This window comes from Urocampus carinirostris, chromosome 6, assembly GCF_059441175.1.
Source record: "Urocampus carinirostris isolate Australia breed hairy pipefish chromosome 6, RoL_Ucar_1.0, whole genome shotgun sequence".
In the NCBI taxonomy this organism is placed as follows: Eukaryota; Metazoa; Chordata; class Actinopteri; order Syngnathiformes; family Syngnathidae; genus Urocampus; species Urocampus carinirostris.
Genome location: NC_142354.1, coordinates 14,461,245 through 14,488,727, shown reverse-complemented (window position 1 = coordinate 14,488,727; position 27,483 = coordinate 14,461,245). Strand labels below are relative to the sequence as shown.

General features: G+C 39.7%; 1 protein-coding gene across 4 annotated transcripts in view; it reads right to left on the bottom strand.

Moving 5' to 3' along the window:
* Positions 1-27,483, bottom strand: part of rhobtb3 (Rho related BTB domain containing 3) — a 48,344-nt gene that overhangs the window by 6,493 nt on the left and 14,368 nt on the right. For 2 of the 4 annotated variants that reach the window (XM_088338000.1, XM_088338001.1), the window contains exons 6-11: positions 24,126-24,321; positions 23,851-24,047; positions 16,909-17,018; positions 11,891-11,996; positions 8,002-8,175; positions 2,007-2,173 (exon numbers count right to left, since the gene is read on the bottom strand). In XM_088338000.1, the coding sequence (XP_088194126.1) occupies positions 2,007-2,173; positions 8,002-8,175; positions 11,891-11,996; positions 16,909-17,018; positions 23,851-24,047; positions 24,126-24,321 (950 nt within the window). The remainder of the gene's footprint in view (positions 1-2,006; positions 2,174-8,001; positions 8,176-11,890; positions 11,997-16,908; positions 17,019-23,850; positions 24,048-24,125; positions 24,322-27,483) is intronic. The other 2 variants (XM_088338002.1, XM_088338003.1) reach the window with 1 other exon arrangement.

Sequence of the window (27,483 nt, the reverse complement as noted above, 5' to 3'; positions counted from 1 at the left end):
TGCTATACTTACTGTCTACACTTCCTACTCTGTGCTATTTACAAAGCGTGACTGCTCCTGCAAACAACTTATTCGCCACCGAACGCACTCTCTGCCAATGAGAGTGCCACTGCCCCCTAATGTAGTGGAGATGCAATTGCACTTTATTTTAAAACATTTTAAAAAGTTCCTAAAGATGGAGCCTCTACGCCCCCACAATGCCCCCACTGCAATTGACCCTTTACACCAGGGGTGTCAAACTCATTTTAACTCGGAAGCCACACGATAGAACAAACATTCTGTTGAGGGCCGGACTAGTAGATTAAAGAGAAAGAAAAGAGAGATAAAAGAAATAAGAGAAAGAGGGAGGGAAAAAGAGAGGGCGGGACAAAGAAAAAAAAAGAGAGAGAGGGAGAAAGCGTGAGAAACAAATGATAAAAATTTGTGAGAGAGGGGGAAAAGAAAAGGAGAGGAAGAAAGAAATCCAAAGACAAAAAGAAAGACAGAAGGAGAGAAAAGAGAAAAGAAAGCGCAAAGGGTATGAAGAGAGAAAGAGAAAAGGAAAAAAGGAAGTTAGAGCAAAAGAGCTTAAAAGACACAGAGAAAGACAAAGAGCAACAAAGGAAGAGAAAAAAAGAGACACAGAGAGTGAAAGAGACAGAGACAGAGTGGGAGAAAAGGGCTGTAAAAGAAAAAGAGAGAGAGAGAGACAGAGAGAGAGAGAGAGAGAAATAAATACAAGTACAGTGTATTTGTGAGAGGCACCTGGCTTTGGCAACATCAAGTTGACATATTTCAACCTGCAGCTTGTTTTTCTCTTGCGCTTCTCTGAGTATCGTCTCGCTGGCCGGATTCGATCCCCTAGCGGGCCTGATCTGGCCCGCGGGCTGCCTGTTTGACACCTGTGCTATAAACACACGTGTCCTAACCACCTGACGACACCATGAGGGACGGCAGTAGACCATATTAAGGACATAGTCAATATACTGTACTATTCAACAGTATTGACAATGACTAGTCAAACCAATATTGTGCAGCTGTCTGATGACACCTTGTTGAAAAGAGCGCTATTTAGAGAAACTGAGGATAGCAATGCAAGCTACGGACTCATACCTTCTTCCTCTTGACATATTCAAACATCTAAACATATCGTCCAGTCTGCCTGACTTGAGTCTACACGATCAGTACCACTAGAGGTAAGATCTTGGGCCTTAAAATGTCAATCATTAAGCTGGTCCGGTCGGGCTTCTCTCTTGCGTTTTTTTTTCTCCCCTTCGTGGAGAATCTTTACAATATGCACTTACTTTTACTTGAGTAATTATTTAGATAAAGAAAATGCTTACCAAAGTATCAGTTCAACTCAAAATCACTAAATCCAAAGAATTTTCCTCCTCGTTGTTGGGGTAAAAGACGCACGGCTTTCAACCTCTACCTCCCTCTCATCAGATGTCAATTCTGCTTCGTGCCAATAGCTTACAAGCTTTACAAAATTTCCTTCTGGTTTTTCACCAAATGTTTCATTATTTGCAGCTAGCAAACTGCAGAATTTGATTTTCTGTGTCATTTTGTTCAGTTTCACTTTCCTTTGCGGCACGTCGCCGAGATGCGCACAGTTCGAAGCTGAAGTACGCACAGCCGGAGTGAAGCCTTGTGTTTACTTTGGCAGTAAATTAAAACTTTGGGTTTATTTCGGGCTCGTCTGTCAAATCAAAGTAATCCGACTGGTTTGTGTTTATATACCAGCGACTCGGGTCGGGCTAAATTTCTTATCTCTAGTACCAATATATCGTTAACGGAGTATCCCCATACACCTGTGCCGATCCAAGGGCTTATAAAAGTCTGGATGCTCATCAGTTCTAATTGATGTTGTGCCAAAAATACGTCATCGTGAAAGGTTGGAGTTATATTCTTCTGTCATCATTATGGATATTTGTTTCAACTCAAATGCTCATTTAAAAGCAGACCGCTAGGGTGCTTCTGCCATCCGTCATGGCCTTCATTCCACCGGAGAAGGCAACCTGACTCACCTTTGCCCGTCGTAGAAGGCGTATGACACTGATGCCAGTGGACGCTAGCTCTCTGCTGGGCATGCTCTGCAGGTAAGCGCACACGCACACTTCACATAGATGCTGCAAACGCTTCACCTGGTACATTTCTGCGCACACCAGCACGGCCATGGCTTGCAACACGCTGGCTAACAAAAACAGACACAATACGATGTTAGCGCAGACACACAATAACACTGTGCTTATATTTACCTGTTACCGAACATTGTTTGCAATGAGTTTGACATGGCACAAAGGATAAACATGTAATAGTACGGCTGCTTGAAATCCTTAAAAATGCTTCATGTACTGTTTCCAGTGTTTGCATTTTGGATGAAATGCTTGTAAATTCTTGAAATTGTGACCATATTCCTAAGTGAGTCTGCCTAAAAATGAGGCCGACACTGCTCTCTGGTGGCTTCGCCATTGCATTTCTTCTTCCGTTGTGATTAACGGCAGTTGACATTAGTTTGTTCAACATTGTCCTATAAAGCAGTACATAGGTTAGGCGCATGCTACACCTAAACAGGGCTTTATAATTCGTGTATTAATGCAATGATTAGATAACTCATCTCATCTCATTAGCTGTACCGCTTATTCTTATTAGGGTCGCGGGGGGGCTGGAGCCCATCCCAGCCATCTCCGGGCAGTGGGCAGGGGACACCCTGAACTGGTTGCCAGCCAATCGCAGGGCACACGGGGACAGACAACTCACTCGCTCAGTCACACCTAAGGACAATTTGGACCGGCCAATTCACCTGAAATGCATGTCTTTGGAATATGGGAGGAAACCGGAGTGCCCGGAGGAAACCCACGCAAGCACGGGGAGAACATACAAACTCCGCACAGTAAGGCCAGTAGCTGGATTTGAACCCACGCAGGAGGTTCCCACGACCTCAGAACTGTGCCGCACACGCGCTAACCACTGCGCTGCCGTGCTGCTGATTAGATTGTGGACATTTTTTATGGGCCATGTCAAAAATTAAGGAAGTGTTTCCCAGTGGTAAATTGTGATGGGAAGAACTTCCTGCAACTGAAACTGTAAGCTAAAAATAATTTTTACCCAACACCTATAAAGGGAGAGATTTGTCTAAAAAAACTAATGGATATTGACAAGAATAGTTTATTTTAATTTTACTGTCAAAAATAATAAACTGGATTGTTAAAATAATCATTTAAATGTTCACACTATGGTCTGTTGTTGTTGTTCACTGTGCCACAAGAACAAGTAAGCAAAGATGCCAAACAGCAACCTCATAGGCACGCATGCAACACAGTTACGTAACATCACAAGATAAACAGAAAACCTCTTCTAAGATAACACGACTGCTGCCACTCATTATCCTCCTATCATAAATGTAACTTGCATGGACGTTATCTGGAATATTTTTATGTTAGCTTGCAAATGAAGACAAGTCATCAAATGAAACACTTTATGATTGCCGTGGTGAAGGGTAAAGTCCTCCGTGCATGCAAATGTAAGGCAAGGGGATCAGGCAAATGGTATCTTCCCTTTTTTAGGAAAGTGCCCTTGATTTACCCTGAAATTCTTACACAACAGTCAGGAGCTGCAGCCTCTTGACGTTTTTTTTTAACGTTGCGAAAGGCAGAAACAAAGTCTTTCAAGAAAATACTATACAAGCTATTTAACGTGCGTATAATTATTAAACAGCGGGTTTTATTGATGCACAGGTGAAGAAGTGGAGGGACTGTTTAAGCTTTTCAAAATCCACTATGAAATTTTTTCTGGCACCATAAGTAAAAAGGGTGTGATAATGAGATAAGCCCCAATGCCTTTTTGAATGTCAACTGTACCACTGGTGGTAAAATGTCAGCGCCCTCACAGCTGCAACCCAGGTCCAGTTCCTGTTGCCAAAAATGCTTTGTAATTTGAATCACTCGTTGAACTACTATACGCCGTAAGTGTTTAAAGAGCTGAACAGTTATACACTAATAAAAACGGAAGTTTTCACTGTATTCGCAATTTTGGTCTCAATTTAGTCGCAACATGAAAAAAAAAAAAATTCAAGCATTTTCCTGACCATGCAAACACAACATTAAAATTCAATCATTTTCATGGTTTTCAAGCACCCGTCTGAACCCTGTTCTTTTTTGTTTTGTGTCAACTCGGCAAAATCAGCATCAAGCCAAGTGCACCACGTGTAAAACGACTGTCGTAACATCGTTGATTACCACTTTGCCATCTCGCGTGACCTTCAAACGTCATTAGGAGCGCATCACTGGAGAGGATGATGGTTTGTAATGACTTTCTAAAACAAAGTGCGGCAGGTGGAGGAAGGACAACAACACAAAAATGACATGTTGATGTTGTCACGGCTTAATCGGATAACATTTGAAGCTCATTGCTGTTCTTTTTTACTCGCCCCGTCCCGAAGGCATACGATGATGCAGGCAGCATGTTTCGGTGGCACAGATGGTTGATGTGACTTGTCATCTGCGCTTGTGTTGGAGGCTGCGAGCCTCCAGGAAAACACTGCAGTGGTAAACGTGAGTCGTTTTTTCATCTGGGATGGATGCTCATTAGCGGGTGCTTTAAATAGAAGGGCCGCTGGTGTCCCTAAATTGTGACCACGGCAACCACAAAAATCATCAACGTTACATAGAGGGCTCTTAAGGTTAACATGCTGAGCTTTGTTTTTGTAAACAGGGAAGTTTAGACTCGCGATAAATGGGTCTTACTTGTGGTGCAGGCAGCGTGTTTGATGGATTTGATGATGGGGGAATTGGATACATTCCATGTAATGTCTCATATATGGGATATGCCAATGTTTTTCAACCAGTGTGCCGGGGCACCTCTCGTGTGCCGTGAGACCTTGTTAAGTGTGCCGCTGGAATTTTCCCAATTTTATCTTTCCAAAAAAATCAGGCCATTATTCAGTATTTTTGCATTCTTCAGAAAAGGAACTGTAATAGTCGACCATATCAGTAGGTGGCAGTAGCTTTTTTTAATATACTTTTTATATATTGATTATCTGCTCATGAGGAAGCACAGTACATTTAATAAGTGAATTTGTCTAACAAAGCGGTTTAAGATTGCACTGTAAAAATAAAAACATAAATAAATTACATCATTCTTTTTTATTTTAAGTATCATTTTCTTCTTTTTATATACTAATTGCCTGCTTATGAGGTAGTACAGAGAAATTTTTGATATAACTTCATTTTCAAACATTTTCGACGGACGGTGTGCCTCTGAACTTTTTTAAAAATAAAAGTGTACCTTAGTTTAAAAAGGTTTGAAAAAAACAGGGATATACGAATTCCATTGCAATGTAATTTACTGTATTTTCAAGACTGTAAAGCATACCTAAAAAAAACAGACTGCGGAGATCTTTTCTTCCTCATGCCATGAGGCTCTTTAACTCCACCCAGGGGAGTAAAAGCCCACATTAAACCGCACCCTCACATTTGCATATTACCCTATTTTGATTACAGTATGTATTTTCCGAAGCGACTATTTAAATACTCTAAATTGACATGTTATATTGGGTATTTTTGTATTCAATATCTTTTATTTTATTATTTTATTTTTCAACACAAGGATACCATCCCAGCCATCTTCGGGCAGTGGGGAGGGGACACCCTGAACTGGTTGCCAGCCAGTCGCAGGGCACACAGGGACAGACAATTCGCTCACTCAACCACCCCTGGGGACAATTCGGACCTGTCAATCAACCTGACTTTTTGGAATGTGGGAGGAAACCGGAGAGCCCGGAGGAAACCCACGCAAGCACGGGGAGAACATGCAAACTCCACACAGGAGGTTCGATCTCATGACCTCAGAACTGTGCCGCACACGCGCTAACCACTGCGCCGTTGTGCTGCCCAATTTTGGATATTCTATTCCACAAAATACTGTGGACTTTTAGTTCACTGCTCATGAATCCCTTAACTACTAGGGATCGTAGGTTCACCACTTCCTGTTGTGTGTCTTGGGCAAGCCACATATAAGCAAGCCTTGCAAACAGACAAGACGTGGCAATGGAGCACACTTTTGGAGCGGGGAGCAATGGGGCACGGTACTTTGTTGATTTTGGTGAGTGGAATGAATTAAATTATAATCTATGTGATGTTAAAAATAAATGCAGGAACAACCTCTATATTCATTTGTTGCTAGTGTAAACGATTCATTCGGAACGCAACAATTGGCACCTAAGACTAAAAAAACATTAAGGATAAAAATGAAAATAAATGAGTACATCAATCCTAATCCACTAAAGCTGCACTTAAAGGGACAGTGTGTATTATTCAGTGCCTCCTAGTCATAAAAAATATAGAAATGTGGTGCTGTGTGGTAACTGAGTGTCTTCAGTTTGTGTTCCTATTTCCCTATGCTTTTAATCACTTGTATTCAGTTGACAAAAAAGACAAAATACAGTGACATGTAGTGGTCAAATAACACACACTGTGCCTTTATTTTAATTTTAACTATCACCCTGAGGGACGCACTTTGCCCATAGTCTAGACCAGGGGTCTCCAACTTTATTCAAGATGAGCACCAATTTTTGTTACTAGTTAACACACAGGGCACCCAGTGTGATATACATTTCTAAAATAACAACTTATTATTTTATTATTTTGAAGACACAAGTTAATTTTTGTTAGTGGGGCTAAATAGACTCTGTCAACCGTTAAAAAAATAATTTTACTAGAAAATCACAATGACCCACCACTGGTGATCTATTTTCAGAACAGGTCCGCGGGCACAGCTGTCTTTGGCACCATGCTGGAGACCCCTGGTATAGACTGAAGGGCTATTGGGCAATAACTGCAGCTAAGTAATAGTGCTTCTATTTTTTGAACTCCCTGCATGAACACCAATGCTAAAGACAAGCGTATTTTTTATTTTCTGCTGATCCAAATTAAGAGTTGTCCATGACAGAGGTCTTCGTTTGACTAAGTGTAGGCTTCTAAATGCGTTATCCTCCCTGACTTATTTAAATTCAAACGCAGAGCCCACAAGAGGCAGAATGAATAAAACATGAAGCGAAACTTTCAACATCACGCACACTCAATCGGAGGCTTTAATTAGGGCAGACGAATAAGAATAACTGCATTCTGATCATAAGGGGCACCTGAAAACCCAAAACTGGCCAGCAATGTAAAGGTGCGCCTTATAACCCGGTTCGCCTTATATCTGGATAAAATTGGAAATGCATACAGTGATTATTCGTGTGCAATACTACATGAAGTTTTACAGTATACCACCTTACTTGTGCAATGATTGAACAATTGAAAAACAAAGCTGAACAAAATCACAAAACATTGTATGCAACGGGAAATGAAACCGGGTAACGGCGGTGAGAGCACTAGCCAACCAGTGATGCAGGTATCATATGATCTCAATCATCATACTACTTTCACTCAGTGCTAGAAACAAATGTTGGAGAGAGCTCTTCCTATACTATCTCTTTGTGTCAATGAGCTGCTATAAACTGACATGAATTCTGCCTCAACAATGTTTGCCCAGCCTGGGAACATCACACTTCTTTACTAACACGGAAAAGGCTCTATAGGTGTTAGGTAATAATTGTGTGTGTTTTTAACCTGTCTCTTTGCCATTTCTGTAAAGGACTTTGAATACCCGTACAAACCCTGAAAAATAGTGTTATAACGATGTAAAATCTGATGCCTTGTAATAGTGACCTCTGTATTACTGGTTATCAAGTGGTTAGGTTTTGGCACTCTCACCGCCGCAACCAAGGTTCAATTCCCGTTCTGCCATTGTGCTTAGAGCATTTATCGATTGATCAATCATGGCACAAATTAATACTGTAAGATTATAAGCTCGGGCTGTAGTTTTAATTTCTATACGCCTCATGGTCCAGTGTGCCCAACATATGACAAATGTATGACAAAAAATTCCTTTTTTTGAAGGTTGCCTTATTAATCAGTGCACCTCTAAGTGCAGTAAATACGGTAATTTCAGGTTATGCTTGCCATGGAGCAAACGTACCAGGACAACAGGAATCGGTGTAGAGGTATTCCAGGAAGGACAGGAAAGTATCAGACGAAACTCCGTGGATGGGCACCACTCGACTGCGGGCCTCCGCGTATTTGCCGCTAAACATGGCCGCCATTACGTCGCAGCGTGCAACCAATACAGCTCGATGTGCAGGTAAAACACTCCCTTGAAAAAACACATCAGACACAATGTAAATAAATAGTGCGAGTTGTGTGAAGGAAATCCTTCATACGAAGTTGAGCAAACGGTGCCTTGCGAAAGTAATGCGCCAAAGGAACTTTTTGTTATATTGCCACAGTTCAGGCTTGAAAATCAAAGCTAAAAAACTGTAAATATTTTCCAAGAATCAACAACATGTGAGACACAATCATGAAGTGGAACCAAACCATTTCAACATTTTATATTGACAAAGAAATCACTGAAGAGTAGGTGGTGCAAAAATATTGGCCACATGTTCTTTCTGCTCAGCCAACTGACTCCAAAAGTTCCCTGATGATTTCTGTCGCTATCTTCATTAAGTTGCATGCTTGTGAACCAATCGATGATCGGGCCTACTTTATATTAAAAAAGGAGGCAGTTAAAGTAAGGAACTCGTCTAAAGGCATGAAAGTCCTCGCTTTAAAATCTGTCCTAATTTGAATCTGCTGTCTCTTCCCCCTTTGCATCCACCTGCTAACTCCACTATACCAGCTCAAGTCACATCATACAAAAGGGAATTTCAACTTCAAAATTCATCTCATCTTTCATCTCATCTCATCAGCTGCACCGCTTATCCTCAGTAGGGTCGCGGGGGTGCTGGAGCCCATCCCAGCAATCATCGGGCAGTGGGCAGGGGACACCCTGAACTGGTTGCCAGCCAATCGCAGGGCACACAGGGACAGACAACTCGCTCGCTTATTCACACCTAGGGACAATTTGGACTGGCCAATTCACCTGAAATGCATGTCTTTGGAATGTGGGAGGAAACCGGAGTGCCCGGAGGAAACCCACGCAAGCACGGGGAGAACATACAAACTCCGCACAGTAAGTCCGGTAGCTGGATTTGATCCCACACAGGAGGTTCCCAAGACCTTAGAACTGTGCCGCAAACGCGCTAACCACTGCGCCGCCGTGCTGCCCAACTTCAAAATTGATTTGTATTTTAGTATCTGTCGCGCAGAAAGTAGATTTAATGGGATTCCTTTTTTTCACTATTATTGCGCACTGTTGTTTGTTGTTTTGACTGTAAGATAATTGTCACTATCATATTGCTGTTTTCTGAATTCCACACCTTGTAGGGCGGATCTGCTTTTGTAACCTAAGAGATTTAATAAAAAGAAAAGACGCAGGGGAAGGCTTTTAGAACAAGTTGGAATTTCTTATCTTAAGGCTTCTCTCCCGGTGTTCCTTGCAAGTTCAAAATCAGTAAATGTCTTCTCTCTTCATGTTGAATGTTTACAACAGTTTAAAGTTATCAATCATATACACGTATAATACACAGAAGTAGCACTTATTGTGTATTATTTTATCTGGAGTACGGGGAGTTCAGGGCCAATTAACATAAGTTTCTATCCCTCACTATATGGCAAAATTATTTTGCGATCTCCACCTCAGAATGGACTGTCATATCCCGGAGGTCTACTGTACAATCATCCTATTCCAGGTAACGATCTTTTGAACAACGCCCTTGAAATCTACAAACAATATTGACACGTCAAACCTGTGCAGAAGCCCTGACATTTATTTGCAGAGCGCTATTCACAGTTGCAATTATTCTTGCAAAAAATGAACACGATACCCCAGCGGAATAATCCTGAACTGGTTTGAACTCACAGCTACAAAAGAGAAAGAGCGTCTGGTTGTCCTCGTTATCGTCTTGTTATCGAGGGGCCCTTTTAAAAGAAAGAAAGGATACGTGGGATGAAACACAATCTGTCCTTTGGACTGTTTTATCTTATTTTATCTTCTTATGGATGAGCAGAACTGTCAGAAAGCTCATAATTCCATCAAGTGTGATAAAAATGTGACCTTTCTCTTGAATTGTGAGCGCACATTCATTTGTGAATGATAATGAATGCGTCGAGCCACTAGTTTTTCCTTGTATTCACTCCTTTTCTCTCTCTCTCTCTCTCTCTCTCTCTCTCTCTCTCTCTCTCTCTCTCTCTCTCTCTCGTTCTCTCTTTTCTCACTCTCTCTTAATCATTATTTCTCTATATCTAGCTCTTGTTTTCTCTGTTTCTCTTTCTCTCTCTCTTTCTCTCTCTCTCTCAATCCCTCTCTATTGCTTTATCAGTCTTTTCACTATCGCTGTCTCTCTTTACCTTTCACTCTCTCTCTTGATCAATTAGTATCTCTATTTTTCTTATTCATTCTTTCCCTCTCTGTCACTCTCTCTCATTCTCTATTGCTAGGTCTCTTTCTTTCTCTGTCTCGTTCTCTCGCCCTATCTTAGTCTCTCTTTTTCCTTTTCTCTGTTGCTTTATCCCTTATTTTCTCTCTCTTAGGTTCACCCTCTTTTTCTCTACTCTTCTTACTGTTTCTCTCTTTCCCCCTATCTCTCTCACTTTCTTTGTCTCTCTCTTTTTTCTCTTGTGTTCTCTGTCTCTATTTCTCTCCCTCTCTTGCTGTCTCTCAAGCTGTCTCTCTTCCTTTTTATGGCTCTCTTTCTTTATGTCTCTTTCTCCCACTTTTTCTCTCTCATTTCTCTCATGCTGTCTCTTTTCTCTGTCATTCTCTCTCTCTCTCTCGCTCTCGCAACCTCTCTTCTTATTTCTCTTCCTTTTTGTATCTGTTTCTTTCTCTTTCCTTTATATTTTCCCTGACTTTCTCTCTTTTTGTCTCTCTCTCTTTCTGTCTCTCACCCACCGTTTTTTTCTTTACCTTTCTGTTTTCGCCCTCTCTTTTCACCCCCTCTCTTTTCTCTCTCTCTTTCTCTCTCTTACCCTTAAAGGCGCTTGCAAGTGGTTGATATGAGTGGCGTCATCTATGTGTTGTTTTCTTAGTATAAACAATATGGTAGTTGAGAATTAAGGTAACAGTTCACTGTACAGAGGAACCTCGGTTCTCGACCATACCGATTTGTTCGATCACCGAAATCATTTTTCCCATTTAAAATAATGTAAATCGTTTTAATCCGTTCCAACACCCTGAATGTTTACGTTGAATGTTTAACATAAAAATAAAGCTAACCCAGGCTAATCGTACGTTCGCGTTATCGTAATCTTTCGTACGGAAGATTACGCTAACATGAACGTGTAAAAATAAAAAAAAGGAAAAAGAAAATAATTATGAATATGATTTCTTACCTTTGTTGTGGTCAGCAGAAGGCGCAGGTGCACGGTGGGGTATTCCCTAGCAAGATCAGACACTCGCACACCTCCTTCATATTTTGCTATTATTTCTTTCTTAAATGCAATAGTTGTACGCACTACTTTTCTTTTTTCACCCATAGCAACTTTGCTGCTTGCACTGACTTTCTTCGGAGGCATAATTAGGGGCTAAAACACTTCGTACACCTATATTAAAAGCGAAAGCAAAACGAAGCACGTCCGCATGTGATAACAGTTGGTCACTAAAAGAGCGATCTACACCCGTACGCCGCTCAGCATCGCACCCTAGCGTACGCACTCACGCATTACCAGCGTTCGAACTCCTATTTTTTTACCGAACAGCGAAGCAAGAATTTCTCGAAATTTTTGGTCGGACTCCGATTTGTTCGAAATGAGAGGCGTTCAAAAACCGAGGTTCCACTGTATATTGAAACAATAAGGGCTTTTATAATATAGTAGCCTAATACATGTTCAAAACGAATTAATTTGGTTTATTTTTGCTATTTTTTATAAAGCTGAGCCGAAAGAGCCAATTCTATAAAAAGAGACAAATTTCCATTATTAAAACCCACCCTGCACCATGAAGATGACGTCCGAATAAAGCGGTGAATTAAAGAGGTTGACGAGCGTTTGGGGGCTGAGTTGGGCTGCACGGGCGCTCGGAGTGTCTCTTGTTCCCTGCGAAACACAAAAAAGCCAAAAGATGAGAACACGGCAGGTTCACACCTGAGCTGGAAGTTGTTACCAGGCAATTGCTATTCTGGACGTTTATCCCGAGCCCCCGGCGGAATACATAAAGCCTCGGATAGTCTCACGTAGCCCCAGCCAGACGCACCTGAATTGCAATGCAGAGCGCGTTTTAACAGAGGTGAAAGCTAGAAAAACAGATGCTTTTTTTTTTAAAAGGTGTCCCGCTGCGACGTTTACGTAAACAATAGAGTGACTTGAAAATGTATTTTCAAAGATTAGCCAGTGATGACAAACACACCTTACATGCAAACCAATTAAACTACTACCTTCTGTTTCCTGGGCCTTGATTGGAGCAATCCGAATGAATCGTTTGCATGACTAATGACATTTGAATAACCTGTATACACACCATTCTTGAGCAGAAATCTATGCTATTTTGTATGTATGTATATATATATGTATATATATATATATATATATATATATATATATATATATATATATATATATATATATATATATATATATATATATATATATATATATATATATATATATATGATAAAGGTTCCTCCTACTTAACAGAAATTCACTAAATTTGGGTGGTTATGGAAAGTCAAAGGAAGACTGTTGTACTTTGTTGTTGTTTGACTGTAGTTCAATTTATGGAAAGAAACATATCCCAAATTTCACCCTAGCTGAATACATGGACCGTTACCAATTAGAAACACATTTTAGAAATCAATGCAATGGGTAGAGAAACCTACTTTACCTACAAACAGGGTTAAAATACTGTTATAATGCAATTGAAATAAAAATAAGAAGTGTTTTAATTACTCAAAAATACTCAGAGGGAATGGAAAATATATATTTCAAAACAAAAACAAAATAAATACAAACATAAACATAGTTTTACCCCGATAAACAAAATTAACACGCCGTTTGGCAACCCATGAGGCATTTCCATTCTGTTTATGTTGCCTGTGTGGAGACAAAATTAATTCTAATCCCCCAAAAAAGATTTCTATTTTCTGTACTGTAGTATGAATATTAATAAAATATTTATTATATGTCTTTAAAAGTCCACCCTTCTGTGGCCTCATTTCTTGGGACACCTCACTTAATCTTCCTTTAAATTTAGAAATCCTGCTGATGAATTTCACGCTTGATGTCCCGCATTAAGACATAACAGATAATCTTCTCCTGATCCCTCAAGAGCGTGTCTTGTTTATTTACTGTTAATGCCCAAAGTATCAGAGAGTTTATTATGCTGGATAATTATGTAAATGCGCTAATCATAACAGCCGTGTCTTAACAAGATCTAATGATCAAAAGCATGTTTAGGAAATCAGAACAAAGTTTTAACAAATGGATTAGAGTAAATACACTTAACCTCTCATTTGGTGGGGAAAGTAATATTACAGTAATTGTAATGTGTATTCTTAAACAATAGATTCAAAGTTATATTGTTTGTAAGTTTTGTGTCAAAATTAAGACTAAGCGATACACTATACCTATTGAAATAGTTCTTAGTTTGAAAAATCGAGGACTGAACTGTGAAATTGATGGTAGGAATTTAAGTCGTCAATTTTTAATAAACCAAATATGTTGCTGATGATTAAACAATTCCTACTAGCAGGTTAATTGTGGCAGTTAACCAATTCAGTCACAAGCTATGAGCAGCTTTTATGCACAAGCTATGAGTGTTAAATTTGCTTTAAAACAGATTTAAAATCAATTTCTTTTGTCCTAGAATTTAGCACAGAATGCATTTTTTTAATCAATTAATCTATCTAGCTACCCTGGTCATATCCCTCGAGAGGGGTGACCGACAGCAAGACAAACACATACAAAAGTAAGGAAAATTAAAAAAGGGGAAAAAGTAGCAAAAAACACACACAAAATGTTTTGGACCATGGCCAACCCAAATGCCCTAACACACAAGTTGGTCATGCTTTCGTTCCTCCAGATGAAACGGGACACAAGAAAGCGGCCATGTCACTCAGGTCAGGGTGACACAACACACTCTCCTGTTCAACAGCAGGGCCCGACAGGTTTCACAGGTTTACCCCTGCCGCATCATAGAGGTGCCCTGCCCATCCCTTAGAACGCGTCCAAACATCTCACTATCCTTTTACAACACCTCTCCACTCATTCCTATCACCAACAAGAGCTCGAGCTTCCATTATATTTAGATATTTTTCCTGCAATGCGCTCATAACACTATCTATCCACGTCAATCGCTTGGTCTCCTTCCATTTACTTCTGCTCTGTAGATCCTCTTCAACATTCGCTCCTCATCCATCCTCTTATCCACACGCTTGCTCAGTTCCACGACTACACAAGTTCTGTCTCTCACAATTTCATTTCTCAATCTATCCGATATTGTCACTCCTAACATACTCCTCAAACACTTCATCTCAAAAACATTTAATTTCCTCCTCAAATCTGCGTTCAGGATCCAAGTCTCTGCACCATACAACACAGAATCAGACTCCCATAATCAATCAAAATATGTTTAAATACATGTGTGTTGAGTAAGTTAATTATCTAAACTAGGTTAGAAATCAGAATTATCCAGACTGGATTGTAAAAATTGTGATTTGATTTTTGCCTTATAGCCAAGCCTACATAAAAAAAATCATCCAGTGGGGACCAAAATGTAAGTTTTTTTTCATGTGGATGAAACACACTTTTATTTCCCCCAAAAATGAATATGTCAGATATTTTATTTAAAGGTGGTGTATGAAATGAAACGAAATGATGAGATCATCTGCATTTATATAGCGCTTTTCAAGTCAATGACTTCCCAAAGCGCTTTACAATGTGCTCCACATTTGCCAATAGCGGCCTTGCAGCCATGTAAGGCGCTAACCTGCTTATTGGGGGTATTAGGGGTTCAGTGTCTTACCAAAGGACACTTCGACATGTAACACGGACGAGCTGGGATTCGAACTGAGGATCCCTTGATCCCAAGACGAGCGCTCTACCTCCTGAGCTAGTGCCGCTACTTGCTGATGCCATATCATGATTCACTCGAATAAAATCGTCCTTTTTCATTTTTGGTGGGTTGGGGTTGGTATTTGGACCTGATTTGAATCAGTCCTTTTCTTACTTTCACCATTTTCATCCTACAATGAAAGAAAACCACGCGCATGATATCACTCTTTCCCTCCCAAACCCCTGTCCTCCTTCCCTCCAGCGTAATGGGCCGGAACACCAATGATAAAAGTAAGATAAAAGAGGAAAGGCGAGGTGAAAAAAAGTATATTAAGGCTCTTCGAACTTAATTGGGCATTGTTAACAAATACATAATAGAAAAAATATTTAACTTCAAGCTTTTAAACTTTTTAAGGACACCGCAAGCTACACAGCTTACACCCTTACCCCAAATATATTTGAGATTGACAGATTCAAAAAATGATTACCGTATTTTCCGCACTATAAGGCGCACCTAAAAGTCTTAATTTTTTTCAAAAGCTGACCATGCGCCTTATAATACAGTGCGCCTTGTTTATGGCTCAATATTAAATTGCAAGGTCTCGCAACTTACGCAACAGCCGCCGACTCGATTTTCCCCCGAACGTGGAGTAGTCCGCGGTGTATACTGGGATTTATATACCGGCGTTTCATTGGCTAACCAATGTGTCAATCATCATTTAAATCAATCGCTATTGGCTAAAGTTATTCGGAGCCTCGGATAGGCTAGAGGGCCGAAACAAACCCTGCAATTGGCCGAAAAAGATGTGTCAATAATCAGTTAAATCAATCGCTATTGGCTGAAGTTATTCGGAGCCTCGGATTGGCAAGAGGGCCAAAACAAACCCTGCAATCGGCCGAAAAAGATGTGTCAATCATCCGTTAAATCGATCGCTATTGGCTGAAGTTATTCGGAGCCTCGGATTGGCTAGAGGGCCAAAACAAACCCTGCAATTGGCCGAAAAAGATGTGTCAATCATCCGTTAAATCGATCGCTATTGGCTGAAGTTATTCGGAGCCTCGGATAGGCTAGAGGGCCAAAACAAACCCTGCAATTGGCCGAAAAAGATGACTGAATAGCAAGCTTGCTAAACTTCGCCATAAAGAAACATGTTTCATTAGTCTGTATTTGTAAACATTTTACTCTCCTGGATTTACTCCACTCACGGTTGTAAGAAGACCATGATTGCGTATCATTGTTGAACGTGAGAACTTAGGTGAGCTATGCGGCTTTATATTTTCCCGGTATCTTGTTTTAGAACGATCTTGATGTTGCTGTGATGAGTTGAGTGAATTAAACTCAATTCCAAGTGTTTATTGTCATATGCACAGTAAAGTTGCGAGCGAAAAAGAAAATAGACACTAAGGAATGGTTGGCATTTCTTGAATCCCAAGACTTTAACCTTCCGAATGATATCTGAAATGATGCATTTGAGTGACATCGTAAGGACACCGCATCCGCACGTGTCTACGACACGTATTTGCTTCTTTGCAAGCTTTGGGAATGTTAAGGGGGTAAGCAGTTTGACTGAATCATCTGACTGTTTTGTCGACGTTCCCATTGTAGCGCCTTATAATCCGGTGCACCTTATCTATGGAAGATATAGGACCAAAAACTATTTTTTGGGGGTGCGCCCTATAACCCGGTGTGCCCTATAGTGCGGACAATACGGTATTTTTTTAAACTACTATTATAAACCATTTATGAACAGAGAAAAAAATAATTTCAGAGATGTTTTCTTCACATGACCAACTTTCAACCAAATGTGATGGGTCTAAATAATTAAAACTCAATCTGCTTCAAATACACTTTTACCCTGTGAGTAGGTTGGAGTAAAATGTCACGCGTGTTTTCCCTGCTACTTTGTAGGTCTGAAAAAAGTAGCAGCGAAAATGTGAGAGGCCACATTTAGAAACTCACCCTTTCTCTGCCAATAAGTGATCGTATTCGGTCCATAAGCTGAGCCACTGCAAGCGAGTTCTTCACTTTCTCATCCAGGGCCTCCTGGAGATGCTCCCACTCCCACGCTCCTAGGGAAAAAAATCAACAAATGCATTGATTCTGCCTTCATGAAAATTACAAAGTTTTGTTGCGAACAACCCACATACGTGACAACGTGGGATGGTTAGCAAACGCCCCAAATGTATAACATAGTTCACGATCGTTCTGTTGTTAATTGCCTAGTTTGAATATTTCCAACACAATATTAGGGGTTACAGCGTCCATACCTTACGATGTTGAATACGATGTTTTTTTCCTTATTACATCCCACTATACAACATCATCAAAAAAAAGTTTTGCATGGCCAAAAATATGAAAGACTTTCTGAGTTAGTGTGATATAATACAGTATTTTTTACTATAATCTACGGGTACTAAGACAAACAGTGAATCTTAAGGAGAAGCAAAAACATGATAACCGTAGAAACAAAGCTTGTGATTATCAAGAAATGTCAAGCACACACGTTACCCTCGCCTGGGAAAATGACCATAGCCAACTGACAAAAAGGATAGTTAAGAATAAGGAGGGAATTAAAGCAATGATGTTTTTTAAGAGAATGCCGATCTTGGAATGTGACTTTTTAAAATCAGTTTTTGTTTGATTCCGCTATCTCTTTCCCCCTGTGCATCCACCCAGGGACTACAGTGTACCAGCCTGTCTCACGTCACACCAACGACAGAGGAAGTTTCATTTTTCCTTTTCATGTACCTTTATAATTGTTTTCAATCATATGCGTGTGTATTAGATAAAAGTAGTACTTAATATATACTATTTTGTCATTTTAATGCTTTTACTTTGGGTACTGTGGGTTTGGAACACATTAGCTAAATACAATTGATTTCTATCTCAGTCATGTGGCAATTTCACCTCAGAATGGATTCATTTAAATCCGGGAGAGGTACTATATAACACATGTCTTTTATGTAGTACCGTATTTTCCGCACTATAAGGCGCACCTAAAAGTTTTAATTTTTTTCAAAAGCTGACCATGCGCCTTATAATACAGTGCGCCTTATACGTGGCTCAATATTAAATTTGCAAGGTCTCGCAACTTACGCAACTGCCGCCGACTCGATTTTCCCCCGAACGTGGAGTAGTCCGCGGTGTATGCTGGGATTTGTATACCGGCGTTTCATTGGCTAACCAATGTGTCAATCATCATTTGAATCGATAGCTATTGGCTAAAGTTATTCGGAGCCTCGGATTGGCTAGAGGGCCAAAACAAACCCTGCAATTGGCCGAAAAAGATGTGTCAATCATCCATTACATCGATCGCTATTGGCTGAAGTTATTCGGAGCCTCGGATACGCTAGAGGGCCAAAACAAACCCTGCAATTGGCCGAAAAAGATGTGTCAATCATCGTTACATCGATCGCTATTGGCTGAAGTTATTCGGAGCCTCGGATACGCTAGAGGGCCAAAACAAACCCTGCAATTGGCCGAAAAAGATGACTGAATAGCAAGCTTGCTAAACTTCGCCATAAAGAAACATGTTTCATTAGTCTGTATTTGAAAACATTTTACTCTCCTGTATTTACTACACTCACGGTTGTAAGAAGACCATGATTGCGTATCATTATTGAACGTGAGAACTTAGGTGAGTTATGCAGCTTTATATTTTCCCGGTATCTTGTTTTAGAACGATCTTGATGTTGCTGTGATGAGTTGAGTGAATTAAACTCAATTCCAAGTGTTTATTGTCAGATGCACAGTAAAGTTGCGAGCGAAAAAGAAAATAGAAAGTAAGGAATGATAGGCATTTCTTGAATTCCAAAACTTTAACCTTCCGAATGATATTTGAAATGACGCATTTAAGTGACATCGTACGGACACCGCATCCGCACGTGTCTACGACACGTATTTGCTTCTTTGCAAGCTTTGGGAATGTTAAGGGGGTAATCAGTTCGACTGAATCATCTGACTGTTTTGTCGACGTTCCCATTGTAGCGCCTTATAATCCGGTGCGCCTTATCTATGGAAGATATAGGACCAAAAACTATTTTTTGGGGGTGCGCCCTATAACCCGGTGCGCCCTATAGTGCGGAAAATACGGTACTTATTTTTTAGATGTATATATTTTTTACCAATGTTTAATATGTATATACAATTTTAATTTTTTGACCAGGGGCTCAGATAATTACCATCTTTTTTTTTATCCCCCACTATATGGCAATTTATTACCTCAAAATCAAATAATGTAGTACAGTGGTGTCATATATGCATATATATATATGTATATATATATATATATATATATATATATATATATATATATATATATATATATATATATATATATATATACATATATATATATATATATATATATATATATATATATATATACCGTATTTTCCGCACCATAAGGCGCACCGGGTTATAGGGCGCACCCCGAAAAAAATAGTTTTTGGTCCTATTTTTGACATACATAAGACGCACCGGATTATAAGGCGCTACAATGGGAACGTGGACAAAACAGTCAGATAGTTCAGTCCAACTTATTACCCCCTTAATATTCCCAAAGCTTGCAAAGACGCAAATACGTGTCGAGAGCACGTGCGGATGCGGTGTCCGTACGATGTCACTCAAATGCATCGTTCCATCATTCGGAAGGGTAAAGTCTTGGGATTCAAGAAATGCCAACCATTCCTTAGTTTCTATTTTCTTTTTCGCTCGCAACTTTACTGTGCATATGACAATAACCACTTGGAATTGAGTTTAATTTAAAAATAGACACACCATTCCATCCATTATCTGCACCGCTTATCACAGAAACATCGAGTTCAGTCTGAAACAAGATATATAGCCGGAGTAGCTCACCAAAGTCGTTGTGTTCATAATAATGTGCAGCCGTGGTCCTCTTATATCCGTGAGTGTAGTAAATCCAAGAGAATAAAATATTTACAAATACAGTATAGTAAGAAATGCTTTCTGTATGCCGTCAGCCACGTGCTATACACATTCATCTTTTTCGGCCAATTGCAGGCTTTGTTTTGCCGTTTAAGCCAATGCCAGCCTGTAAATGATAAAAAGGATCCGCCTCTTGACCTCCGAATAACTTTAGCCAATAGTGATCGATTCAGCTGATGATTGACACATCTTTTTTGGCCAATTGCAGGCTTTGTTCTGCCGTTCAAGCCAATGCCAGCCTGTAAATGATAAAAAGGATCCGCCTCTTGACCTCCAAATAACTTTAGCCAATAGTGATCGATTCAAATGATGATTGACACATTGGTTAGCCAATGAAACGCCGGTAAATAAATCCCAGCATACACCGCGGACTACTTGGCGTTCGGGGGAAAATCTAGTTGGCGGCTGCAAGTTAGTTGCAAGACTTTGCGAATTAATATTGATCCATAAATAAGGCGCACTGTATTATAAGGCGCATGGTCAGCTTTTGAAAAAAATAAAGGCTTTTAGGTGCGCCTTATAGTGCGGAAAATACGGTATATATATAATTTATAATTCAATTAACAATATGGAATCACAATATAACAGCATATCAGTAACTTAATATATCAAGTTAAATTTTATGTTTTCCATTAACAGGAACTTTTACGTAAAAGTTATTCAGTCTGTGCTAAAAATATCCCCTTTGCTGTGAAGTAGAGATCAACCTGTCATGAATGTCTTCCTGGGTTATCTGCATGATGTTGCACAGCTTTTAAGGATCCAGGTTTAAAGAGACAGTGGAACATTTTTTTAAAGACACTGGCGCACCTTGAAAAGTTAGTGATCAATGTCAAACAGTAAAATAAATCACTGAGATTTAAGTCCTAATCTTACTGTTCGATGACTTTCGATGAGCGACACTGTGCGCGATATGTGACATACTTAAAGCTAAAGATAGTAAGTGAGCCATTGACAAATGAAATAACTCGCTTTAAAAAGGAGGCACTGTCTTACAGAGTGAGCATCAACCACCCTGTGACACACACAGACACACTAAAAAACAGAGCGTGAAATTATTTGATGGAGGGAATTATCTCTCATAAAGTCATATTATTCAAAGGAAGAATTATATATATAGAGAGAACTGGAATGTTCTTTATATTTTTGAGCTAACAGTCTCCATGCAATGTTTTGAAGAATGTGACATAAATACTCTGTTATTGCTTCCCCACATCGTCAGCTCAAAGGCAAAACGCACTCATCGTATTATCCTTCAAGCGGCACCTTCTTTCCTCATCCTTTTCCTGTTTCTTTTTTTACCTCCCCCATTCCTCTGCCACAGTAGAAAAACGCACAATGCATATTGCAGCGCCTGTCTCCAAGAAATGAGCATTCCCTTACATGCAGAGTCCCTCAAAAAGACTCACTAACCCTATAATCTGCTGGCCTCTCTTAAAGCTTACTATGTTTCTTCTGCACACGTGTGTATCTATCAAAGTTCTGCAGTCTTGTTTGAAAAATAATTTTGCAGGATTTGATCATTCACACAGGAGGCTGCAAATCAGATGTTTGATTCTTGCATGACAACGAGGTCTTGGGAGAAATGCACTGCAATCTGACATACAGGCGAGCGCCACGATTCTAAGCTGTGCGCTCAGAAGATTTAGCGCTGAGTACAACGCACGCCCGTTAAGCTAGGCGCCATGTGCCCAGGAGAAATGCAGCAGTGGAGAATTCTCTGGTCTTTAACTCGTTCTCTGCCAGAGACTAGTTTAATTTTTTTAATGTTGATTTTTGTCGGTAGCACTAGATGTGTTAAATCTGACGTTGGTATGTATGTAAGAATAAACAAATCCTGTTCAACACCGTTTTAATTGAAAAATCAGTACATGCAGCACAACCTTTAAGATTTTACTAAAATACATGTCGGGAAAAGATTGCTCTTGGACATTGCGCACTGCAAAAAAAAAAAAAAGAATACAAAACAGAATTAAGTTACATTTTAAAAAATACATTTGAAAAACTAAAAATAAAGTTAAATTAAAGATGTGTTTAAAGCAGGGTGCACGGACTTTTTGATACTCGTGATACTGATTAGCACGAAGTTCGATATGCAATTCTAAAATAACAACATATGTTATTGAAATGTTGTTACTGTGTTATTGGAGGTAGGGTTAAAATAGGCTCAGAATGGACTGGTGCCAACGTTGCCACGACCAGAAACAGGCAAGGGACCGCAGCAGTGGGGAAAGCTGTCCAGAGTTCCGTCATCAGCGGTGCACCGTCAACCCAGGCGGCTAGGGGATCCATAAACCGACCACAAGAATGTCTGTTTTGTATAAGACAGGGTCCCTACTGCTTAAAGAAAACTGAATTCATGACTTTTTTAATACTTTTTAATGCCTTTTGAAATCAAATTTTGGACCAAATAGACAAAAAGACCCAATTGAAACACACCAAACATAAAACACACCATACATCATGCCTCACCTGGCACATCTTTTATACCTTATATAATATATGTGTGTGTGTGTGTGTCTGCTCGTCAGACAGCCCCATCTCGTTGAATCGACACTTTCCCATGGTCCAAAGTAAAGGTCTGTGTCGGAAGTTGATATGTGTAATGTGGGTAGACTTAGGATGTGTGGCTACTCTAAAAGGCCCGACTGAAACCACATCACTGTTTGATAGTTCAGTTATTGTGGTCACACCATATTGCCACAGAAAAGTAAAGCAGTGAATTACTAAAAAAAAAGACAATTGGTAAATGTTACTTACTTATTGATGTGTTCACATTTTTAAGACTTTTAAAAATTGTATTTAAGACATTTAATGCCAATTAAGGCCTTATCTTTAGAATAATGAATTCAATGTCTTTAAAGACTTCTTAAGGATCTGCGAGAACCCTAGTATAAGGGCACTGAGTGATTTACATAAGAGGTAAGATAAGACCTAAAAAATCCAGCTCGACCCGACGAATTAAATTGATTTGATAAACCCAGCCCAATTAAACCCGAAGCTTTACTTCACCGCCGAGGTAAACCTGAAGCTTAACTTCAGCTGTGCGTACTACAAAGCGTGCGTTTCGGCTGAAGTACGCAGATACGGGTTTACTTGGGGCAGAGTCTCTCAAAGTGTGCACTTTGCAGTGCAACAGCGAAATGAACGGTTCGGCGCCGGAGTGCGCATTTCGGCAAAGTGCAGCAAAATAACACAGAAAACAATGATACCAAAAAGAAAATCGTATTCTGCAGATTTTAGGCTGCAAATAGTGAAATATGTGGCCAAAAAGCAGAAAGAAAGTTTGTAAAACTTGTAAGCTATTGGTGAGAAGTGGAAATGACGCCTGTTGTAAGCAACATAGAGGCGGAAAGAGGAAGCGCCGCATTTACAGTGACACCAAGGATAAAAGTTTCTTTGGATTTAATGATTGGGAGGTAAACTGATAGTTTGGTAAGCATGTTCTTTACGATAGAGTTATCTGAATAATACAACTTTGGTTATGAAGTGCGCATTTTGGCACCAAACTCAGGCGCCAAAGTTTGTACTCAAGTAAAAGTATTGTTACGACAGAAAAATAGTACTCAGGTAGAAGTAAAGAACAGTCACCTAAATAATTACTTTAGTAAAAGTAAGTGCATGCTGTGTAGATCATCCACGGAGGGAGAAAAAGAAAAAGAATAGGTGAGAGTAAAGCCCAGTCCGACCTGATTTGAGGATTGACATTTTAACCCCTGGCCGAAGATCTTACCTCTAATTTACACATATGAATCATAGGTTAATTTGAAAAATAATTTTGCAGGATTTGATCATTCATTTAAAGAGACTCATCAAATGTCCTTGAAAATCACTCTGACCTTTTACAAGCATTCTTAAGGGGATACCGGTAGCCCACAGGCATTAGGTTAGTGACGCCTGGTGTACATTATGAAGCATTTGGCAACATTTTGACTTTCTGAAGCTTCTTACCTCTGTAAATGAACATGAGCGTCTCCCACAAGCACATGCACAGGAGTGGATCCTTCACCACCAGACGAGAGAGACGCCCAGACAGGTGTCCATCTGATCGAGGCATGTCATCGACTATCCCACCATCCCACGTGGAGAGCAACGAGTGAGGGGCTGCATCCCTCTCCCTACAGACGCAACGTGACTGTGGCCGTTCCCTGTCAATGCAGGCGGCGGTCAGCGCAAATGAGGTAGGTCAGCGTCTGCCGGCTTTAGATACAACATCGATCTCTTACCTGGTTTTGGGCCCCAGGAGAAGCTGGCGAAAATACGGGCTGACCGCGCAGAGCACGGACGCGTGAGCCCATCCCAGTTCCTTCCCGGAGTCCCCAGCGTAAAAGGCCACGTCGGCAAACTGCACCCCACGTTCCAGCAACCACTGCATGTCTTGAGAGAAACTCGACTCCTCCACCCTGATCGGAGGTAGGCGAGCTGGGCAAAGTGGAAAGGCAAAGTGGGCAGTGAATGAATACTGTAAATACTGTATTTTCCGGACTGCTAAGCATACCTAAGAGTCCCAAATTGGCCAGAAATTTGAAGGTGCACCTTATAACCACATCATACAGTTGATAAATTTTAAAATGCATATAGTTTTCATACGTATACAGTACTTCATGGCTGTATCGCGGTTAACTTATTACGGTTTTGCTACTTCAGAGATTTTCATCAACATCGTGCTTTGCATTCTGATTGGCTAAACCGTTTCCCCAACCCTGTCCTGCTTGTCCGCCTGTGTGTCAATGACGTTGCAGTTTGAGTTGTGGACTTACATAAAACAGCTTGACAAACATATATTACCTACTTTCAAGTCTTTCTAAAAGCCATCCTGTCAACAAAAGTCTGTGAACCCACAAAAAAGGCAGAAAAACATATTTTCTTCTGCCACAAATTTGAACTTTTGGATCTTCTAAAATTGCTCTGAAGCCACGTGTGGGTCTTTGGTGCTCGCTAGTGGCTCCCTGGTGCTTTTTAAAAAAATGTTTGATAAAGGAAAAATATATGGTCTCCTTAGGACCGTAAATGCCGTTTTCCATAACACCCATATGAGGGTGGAAAAGTATCATGTATAGTAAAGTCGATGGTGTTCTTAATCCATACCGTTGGGAATAAAACAGAAAGAATATTTTTTAAATTATAATTTAAAACTAGAAGTTATTTAAAAAAAAAAAAGTTAATAAAGTACAGTACTTATATTTGTCAAATACCTGAGCCTGTAAATTGGGTTTATTTTGAGTAAGAAATATATAAACAAATACTTAATAGATAAATAAGTAAAGGTTTCTACTTCACAGGTTTTGACTATCGCGGTACGTTTTTGGAACACAACCTACGCCAAAAGAGAGGGATTACTCTCCTACCATATTTGTGCAATTATTGATCAGTTGAAAATCATTGTCATGCAAAATCGCAAAATGTTGTATGCAACGAGAATTGAACCTGGGTGGTGGCAGTATGAGCGTCAATACTAAACCATTAGACCACAGATAAAATACAAAATAAAATTTTCAATTTCATCTAACTATCACACTATTTTTACGGTACCAGAGACAAATGTTTCAGAATGAAGAAAAAGAAAGTCATCCTGAAAGATATAAATAAATGACATCTCCAATTTATCATCAGTTACACCAAAGACTTGTTTCCCTCATCATGCTTTTTTGCATTTATTTATATCTTTCAGGACGACTTTCTTTTTTCTCCATTGTCTGACATTCGTTTCTGGCACCATGATCACGTTGCACACAATGTTTTGCAATTTTCGATGTCACACATGAATAAATGCTGTAAACCTTGGTTGGTTGGTTAGTTCCCTTAACCACTTGGGTCGTGGGGGCACCATTTCCCAAGGTGTGTCTTGAGCAAGTATAGCCTTGTGTCGCCCATCCCTTTCCAGCCCAACATATGTTTCCACCCGGTCTCAAACTGAGGCCCTTTCTCGTGTCAGGCAACTGTGCTAACCACTGCACTACGGAAACACACCGTAAACCTTACTGTAGGTTTATTTCCATCCGCCTTATAGTCCTGCGCACCTTACATATGAAGAATATCTGACAAAAGACTATTGTTTGGGGGTGCGCCGTATAATCCTGTGTGCCTTATAGTGCGGGAAATACGGTAAATGAGATGTTTGAAGTTTTACAAAGTCTCACATCAGGAATGTCATCCTTACTAATTATTGCAAAACAAACAAGCAACATAAAATACTTCTAATGGGAGCATTGTTAAGAGGACACATTATTGATTTCACAAAGAACCGTCCATTCAGTTACAACTTCTTGGCTCTATTTGAGCAGCCCATCAAATCAAAGCAAGTTAGACCACAAAATACAAAGTCAAAGTGACAAGCCGCAGTAAATTCTGAAACCTGGAAGGACCTGAAACTGTCAGATAATAAACACAGAAGCAACATAGACAGATAAAGGATGGAGTAGTTAAAAAGATGATTGGAAGGTAGCAAACTGCTGAAAATGTCATCAAAGTGAATGATGTTCCAATTTTAAGGAAGCTCTGTCTTCTATTGAGTTGAAATCAGGTCGTTGTGCTTTGTTTTATAGTATTTGTCTAAAAGTGGGCAGGGTATCGCAGTATATGACTCGCAATTTATCATCTTCTCACTACGTCCTTTTTGATGAGACAATCTTCTCCAGACTTTATTTATATGAGATTTTTTTTTACCTCGCCAGAAATTCAGGTTCAATAATCCTCTAGTCATGGTAAGATAGAAAGTGTTTTTTTTTCATTAGACAAGATGTACATTGATGTAAACCCTTTTCAGATATGGCCCATGTATATACATGGTGTGCTTGTACTGTATGTGGCTAGCCAGAAGCATGGACTCACACTATAAATGGATGGATACAACAGTGGTATTTACAGTGTGGGGGCAGAAAATAAAATAGAAATGTCCTAAGGAAATAAGCCAAAACACATGAGACTTTTTTGCGAGTTGGTTATGGAACGCAAAAATCAAGGAAATACTTTTTGTGTTTTTTTTTTGTTGTTGTCTGATTGCTCACCATTTTTTAAATTTATAAACAAAATCCAAATTTTTGCTCCACTTTAGTTACAAGGATCTTTTGCAACTAAGAAACAATTGTTAGAAATTAATGCAAAACCCAAATTCCAGATTTTTTTCTGGCATCAATACATCCAATATAAAAGACTGCAAATGGACAGGAATATAAAGAAGTAAATGGATTAATTTCTTCTTACTTCAAGGCAATTCACTTAATATAGGTGGTCATGGAACAGACTTAATCGAGCGAATACAGTACTGTACTGGTTTTAAAAGTTGAATGGTCGATACTGACGTTCAATAACTCAGAAAGACTTGACATCTTTTTATCAATCCCCTCTTATTTGTCTTTGATCAGTTTTGGTGATATAATTGCTAGATAGAAAATCAGTCAAAATACAATTGTGGCTGTATATGACTTATTACACAACTGTGAAAAGGATAATAGACACATACCCAAGTGCAATATCAAATTCTGACTTTGATTAAATCAATCGGGTCAAAGAAAGGATTAATGACTCAATTTGTTTAATCCCCGACTGCATTAAAATGAAAACACTCAGCTGTTACTGTTTCTC